The 7,065-nt window shown below is 39.1% G+C and overlaps 1 protein-coding gene across 1 annotated transcript; it reads right to left on the reverse strand.

Annotated features, from left to right (window-relative positions):
- Positions 1 to 3,468: 3,468 nt before the first annotated feature.
- Positions 3,469 to 6,448, reverse strand: LOC119356562 (CRIB domain-containing protein RIC10-like). The gene is made up of 5 exons (XM_037623532.1): positions 6,430 to 6,448; positions 6,237 to 6,348; positions 6,020 to 6,135; positions 5,866 to 5,947; positions 3,469 to 3,919 (listed from the first exon to the last, which is right to left on the reverse strand). Exons 2-5 carry the CDS (start codon positions 6,298 to 6,300, stop codon positions 3,666 to 3,668), a joined length of 516 nt encoding a protein of 171 aa, XP_037479429.1. The 5' UTR covers positions 6,301 to 6,348; positions 6,430 to 6,448; the 3' UTR covers positions 3,469 to 3,665.
- Positions 6,449 to 7,065: the final 617 nt, after the last annotated feature.

A 7,065-nucleotide genomic window follows, 5' to 3' on the forward strand; every position in this document is an offset into this window, starting at 1 on the left:
AAAAATCGTATCTAAAAAGAGGGGCACCCCTAAGAAAAACTAATAAGAGGGGTGCGCAAGACGGAGCGCTCCTTTGAGAGCCTCCCCAAGTGTCACTAGGGATGGGCTGGGAGCATGCCACTTGGCGTGCTCTCAGCCGTCGTCACGTGTCGCGCTTTAGATGCTTCCTCTGTATTGTTTTTCGCACGCGTTTTTGACTTTTTAGATGGTTCCTTTAGGCTTTCACTGGTCTTTCTTATCTTTTGGACCAAAAATAAAATTTGAAAAAAATTGCGTGAAAAACACATTGTTTTTACTTCCCCGTGAGGCACGGATTTGGTTCCACGAGAGCCACGGATTAGCTTCCGCGAGAGGGACACCCGTGCCTCTGGAAAACGAAAAAAACACATTTTTTTTCTTTCGCAAGAGGCACGGGTTTGCTTCCACGAGAGGCATGGCCATGCCTCTTTTGAAAAGGGAAAAAACATGCTTTCGATTCGGTTTTTTTCGAGAAAAAAAGTTCGTCAAAACCTGAAAATCCGCATCTGAGCCTAGGCTCAGATGCTCCCACTCAGAAACAAATTCAAAACAAATACTAGAAAAATTCAAAAAATTCCAATTTTTTGTGTGGCAGATAATTTGACGCATGAGGTCCGCTCCAAATTTCAACTCATTTGAATATCTGAGCAGCTCTCGGCAAAAAAGACAAATTGGGTCAAAACAGTTCGTGAACAATAAACTTTTTTACAGACCCTGATTTTTTCTTTTTTGTGGAGAGCTGCTCAAATATCCAAACGGGTTGAAATTTGCAGCGAACCCCACGCATCAAATTATCTACCACACAATTTTTTTTTTGAATTTTTTTGAATTTTTCTAGTATTTGTTTTGATTTTTTTCATCGAAGCAGGTGCAGCTGAGCCTGGGAGCCAAATTGGCCTTCTCCCCTATCAACATGGGATCTAGTCTCGTAGATCTCGACGTGAGGAATTCAATGGTGAAAATAGTTCGAGATTTGAACGCATAATTTAAGAGATAAAACATTTTGAATAAACGCACTTATAAGAAAATGAAAACTCCCAAGTTGCGACAAGTGTCACACATGCAGTGCGTCACTTGTTGCAACATGAGAGGTGGGAGTGACTTTTTAAAGAGTGCTCTTTAATTAGTGATTTTGCAAGAATCACATCTCGCGTTATGCGAGATAGAAGATACTCCCGTTGAAGCTTTTTACCCCATAGTGTAGCTACCGGGCCGGCCTGTTTTGTCTTTTTTTTCCTTCATTGAGTTTGTTTGATCGAGTGAGTTCGCTCGTTCGCTCGTCTCGCTTGTATTTTTTTCTCATTTTATTTTTATTTTTCCTTTGTTTCTTCATGTTTTTTGGTTCTTCTGATGGTTTTCTTTGCTGGTTGTTTTTGGTTTTTACTTTGGTTTCCTTTGGTGGTTATTTGCTTCATTTTTCCTTTTTTTCTTTGATTTTCTTTATTTCTTCATCTGTTTTATTTATTTTTTCTTTTTTCTTTGATATTCTATGATTTCGTTGTTTTTTCATCGGTTTTCTTCATTATACTTTGGTTTTGCTTTTTTGAACGGTTTCTTTGTTTTTTCCTTCTAGTTTTGTTTCTTTGTTTTGATTACTTTCTTTATTTTTTTGGTTTTCTTCATTTTTCTTTTGTTTCGTGCTTTTCTCAGTATACAATATACATTTTTAGTATACACATGAAACATTTTTCGATACACATTGAATTTTTTCAAATACATGATCTACATTTTTCTTAAATGCATGTTTTTGAACACTTTTTCGAATACACGCTCAACATTCTTTAATACATGGTCATCGTTTTCTCCATACACAGTTAGCAAATTTCAAATGCTTGATTGACATGTTTTCAATACAAGATTAACAATTTTCTAATACATGGTCAATATTTTGCTATGCACATTTTAACATTATTAAATTGCAAGATTAACATTTTTTGAATGCATAATCAACCTTTTTTCTACACATTTTCCAAATGCTTGATTAAATTTTTTAAATACTTGTTCAACATTATTTAAAAAACTTGATTAATTTTTCACATACATGATAAAAAAATCATATTTTTTTAATACATGGTCAACAGTTTTTATATATAGTCAACATTTTTCCAAATACTTGTTTAGCATTTTTTTTAAATGCTTGATTAACATATTTTAAATACATGATCAACTTTTTTAACACACATTGTATATTTTTTGTATACACTTTTTGTATGTACGCTATAATTTTTTTCTATACACATTTAACATTTTTCAGTGCATGATTAACATTTTTCAAAACATTACGAAAAGTACATTTTGTAATATATATGTTTAGAATTTTTGGAACACTAAACAAAAGTAAAAAATCAAAAAAAGAAACAAAAGGTCAAACAAACAAAAAAGAGGCAGTGGCCTCACGCGAGCTGGGCTGGCTCATTTAGGCTGCCACCTTCTGCTTGAGCTGATTATGTCTCGCTTACAGCGAGACATAGTCGTTCCCTCTAGGGGCCTCTCAAAAAAAAAACCCTAATATGAGGGTCACTCAAACGAGCCGGGCTAGACTGGATCTTTATTTCCTCGCAGTGCAAAGAAAGGTTACAAAATAACTTCACCATTTAAAAAAACGAAATAACTTCATCGAGCCATTCATTTTGCCAAAGAAAAATTGAGAAGAAATCAATCCACAAATTACACAAAACACAGGAAAGGAACATAGTTATAAATGTAGCTATACAAGGATGTTTAGAAAAGCCACACTACTAGGAGAGAAAATAAGGTACAACATCATCTCCTCCTCCGAGACCAACATTAACCATTGTCACCCCAAGAGTAGCTTTGTTCTTGATGATTGCCAGGATTTCAGATGTTGATTGCCTACAATGCGTCTGTTGTGTTTTTTTAAAGCTTCCATAGAGAGAAAGTGAGGCAAACAACAAACCTGGTTGGAGCAGGGCAAAGGACGCGATTTTTGCCATACTAGTCCTTGGTGATCTATTTATCAACACTAGGAGAACACGGGTAAGTGTGGATCTCTATGAGGTTTATATGTCTTGTGTGGGCTAGCGGCTATGCCTTGGCGGTAGAGATACATAATAAGAAATTAGAGTCTCACAACTCTATCTCGTCATGTTATGGCTGCCGTGGAGAGGAGACTATTGTATTTCGGCCAGGTGGGTTAACGGCTTTCCGACAACGCAGTTTGAGGCCTAAGCTTCATGGTGACGGTAGCGACAACTATGATGCCGAGTTTGCTTTGATCATTGGTTCTCTCTTTTCTTGTATAGTTTTCGGTGAAAGATATAAAATTACATATCCTTGTAAAAATTGTGTCCTAGGTCATCGTGTTTTAACTTCTGTCCTATTTTTGTTGGTTCATTATGGGGTTTCATCAGAAGGTTCGAGAAATATTGAGATGCAAGCAGATCCAACTAGAAATGGAGACATCAAAAGACCCTGTTGAAACTTTAGATCTTATTAGGATATTTTGATATTCATTGCTATCCCAACTTGTTTGATTGTACTTCATCATTTAGTAAGAGAAAAAAAGAAATGCACGCTTTTAGAACAATCCATTGTATTCAGCTACCTATGAAATCAATACATTTACAATTCTCAGTTTTTTAGAACCGCACACCCACACTTACAAACACACTTTGCAGCCTTGCCTGTCACTGCATCACGCCACTGGTGTCAATGGTATCGGTAACGGCTGTTGCTGCCTTCGAGACTGATGTAGATGAATCATTTGGCATTGACGAATCTACTAGAGAGCCAACCGTTGTTTTCTTCTTTCGCCTTGTCTTTCTCAGTGGCGGGCGTGGAACATCAGGGCGTGGAGCTGCCGCTACGTCTTCCCCGGTGATCTCTGAAGCTATCCCGAGAGGCAACATGTCCCGTGGGAGTTGGTGCTGCTGCTCGAAGTCTGCCCAAGAGTCACATATAGTTGTTTTATACGCTCATCGGTGACAAGAAAACAACTGAAAAATCCATTTTTTCCAATTTCTACATAATAATAATTTTAGTTCCATTTTAAAAGCATGAATTTTTGGCCCCTCAAGTGTCAAAACGTCTAGATCTAGTCCCTTACTTCACCAAAAGCGTCTTTGATGATGCAGTGGTTTCATACATGTGCTAACCAGTGGCAAATCTAGCATGACAATGGAGGGCAGGCTCAAAACATAAGTTTTTAATCTAATTAACAAGTGCATTGCAATTGGTGCATGTAAAACACCTCAATATAATTTTCAAGTGGTATATTTAGTTAAAATAGGATTTTTGGAGGGCGGGCTTAAGCCTATCGAAGCCCCCCTAGTAGAATCTCCACTAGTGGCGACCTAGTTAGCATCGAGGGTTGGAAAATCAATCATAAATAATAGGAAAATAAAATATAGCAAAAGTAAGGAAAAACGAAAGCATTTCGATTAAGTAACTAAAGATTGTAAGGGTTTATAAAGTCTATTACAATGGAAAAGATTTTGGAAACCCATGGATAAATAAGATTCAAAAGTTTTTTTAATAAAATTTGCTTCTTTGTGTTTTAGGCTCCACATATTTTAAGGCCTTTTTTGATAATATTCCTGATTTTTGCTTCTAAAGTTGAAACTAGTTTTCCTATAAAAAAGTATTTATTATTTTTGTAAATCTTAACAAAATCTACTTTCCTGAAGAAAATCCATATTTTTCTTCTAAATTTCTATTAAAAAATATGTATTCTTGTTTTTATCTAAATTTGTCGAGTTTTGAACTAAAAAGTAAAATCTTTAATTTAATGCCCTCCATCCGTCGTTCCTACTTTTCTTATTTTTGTTAAAAAAATTGTATTGACTGAGCTATCATGTGCCACTGCTAGGCATTGTTGAAACCCTTTTGATTGGGCAAAGGACCGAACCTAGATGTGTTTGACACTTTTGTGACCAAGGATTTCTAGTAATAGAGTTAGGGGTCAAAATTTGATTTCGCTAGTAGTTGAGAGACCAAAAATACACCCTTTCCTAATGTATACGTCTGATCACTGAAGAAGCTCATGTCCTAAAAATGCGAAAACCGTGTAATGCAGACAATGTTTGCCATTTGTAGGCAGTTGTACATGTATCCTAGCATGTTGTTGTCAAATACGTAACTTATCGGTAGATTGACCAAACAATTCTACAATTTTATAGTTTGAACATGATTTGTGTGATCCCTTAATTCTGGAATGTGAAGACAAAGGTAGTGCTTAAGTGGACTATCACACATATGGTCGATGGCCATTTGAAACGAAGTTGGAACCACTAGTTTGTGGAGGAGCGATGAAGGTGACACTTGCATGCACCTAGAAGGTGTGAGTGAGGTTTCTGTTGTAAGCCAAGCTGGTGGTTCCCCATGGGTTGCCATGTTCTATGACGGTCGGTGTGGATGGTTGTTGTTATAGTTTTAGCCTGGTTTTCCACATTAACCGGGAAACTCTTGCCTTCAAGTTTTAAAAAGGGATAAAGGTAACTTTGGTTTTATCGGTACTAATAATTTTCAATAAAATGCTAGTTTTATCAAAATGTCTGCAAAACACGCTTGTGGACTGGGTGGTGGTTGAGAGCTCACTAGCATGCGAATTGTTTACTAACATGTGTTCCGGGCGCAGCTTCGGGATACCAGATCAAGATCAAGCCAATAAAATTTGTTGAACGTGGCCTCGTGCCCAGCATAAAAATAGTGCAGGTTGCCATGTTTGCACATGTACACTCAAAGTCTCAGACGATGAATCATAATCTTCCCAAAACAAGGCACAATCACAAGAAGCCGCCAGACCAAATAGAGAATTATGCCGAGACAAGAGACACAAAACTGCTCTCACTCCATACGAAAACAGCGGCATTGCACGTTTGAACATACCTTGAGAAGTCCAGGACGTCCCTGCGGAGGGCGCGAAGTAGCCCAAGGACGAGAAGTCAGACGACCCCTCGATGACATTCATCTGGGAAGTAAAGGTGATCAGGCAGGCAGATGGAACCAGAATTTGCGTGTACGGTCGCACTGAAATGGTTACCCAGCTTGGAGAAGCATTCCCCGTGAGCATCCCCGGCGTGGAGCTGCTCCAGCCGATGTGCGCGACGTGCTTCACGTCCGTCGGCCGGCCGATCACCATCTCCTGCTCCTTGGCCGCTGCAAGAACAAATTCAGATCACGCCTGTCTGTCCCTGTTCTGCACGATCAAATTCAGAAACCCCCACACTAGCTAGTCCTAGTTAGTTACACGCGCTCACCGAAGATCTGGGAGATGATCTTGAAGCCCTTGAAGAACCCTTTCATCTTGTAGTTGGACGCCATATCGATCGCACCCTGCTGGCTGCTTGCTGCCGCCCACGGACGCCCTTCCTAGGACGAGAACACACACAGTACGTCAAGGATGAGCTTAGAAGCAAACATCGGGACGAGAAATGGGTGACAGAGATGTACTATCAACCGGATGCCGTGATGGTCTCGTGCGGAATGAGACGTCGGGCGTGTAAATAATGACCGATTGGTGAAATGTGTCTGAAAGGCTGATGTGCGTACCACCTCAGAGAGGAGATTGGGTGGTTGGTCGCCGATGTTGATGCTCCTCCTTAGCCGTAGCTCCTACTGAAAGATGGTCTGGAGTGTACCGGCGATTCCTGACCCGTCACCGCCCGTCCTTTTCGAGCTTTGGTAGTGTTTGCATTTTGTCATTAAGAAGCTACTAGGACGTATTTAGTCAGGGTTTGTGAGTGTTGCGACAGGGATGAGATGGACTGAAAGGATTTGTCATGATGCTACTCCCTCCATTTCACAATGTAGTGCGCCCGTGTTTTTCGAGATCCAAGTTTGACCGTAAATTTAACCAACGAGACCGACTGCGTCGGGAACAAAAAATATACTATAATTCCGTGGTATAATTCTTGTTCCCGCCGCAGTCCGTCTCGTTGGTTAAATTTACGGTCAAACTTGAATCTTGGAAAGCGTGAAAATAGTTTCCCAAATGATAAGTTCCACACGTATGGTATGAAATAATCTGGACCTAACATTTTTACAGTTAAAGTTGCAATTTGAAAAGGAAAACAACAAAAAAAGACT

This window comes from Triticum dicoccoides, chromosome 2A (assembly GCF_002162155.2).
Source record: "Triticum dicoccoides isolate Atlit2015 ecotype Zavitan chromosome 2A, WEW_v2.0, whole genome shotgun sequence".
In the NCBI taxonomy this organism is placed as follows: domain Eukaryota; kingdom Viridiplantae; phylum Streptophyta; class Magnoliopsida; order Poales; family Poaceae; genus Triticum; species Triticum dicoccoides.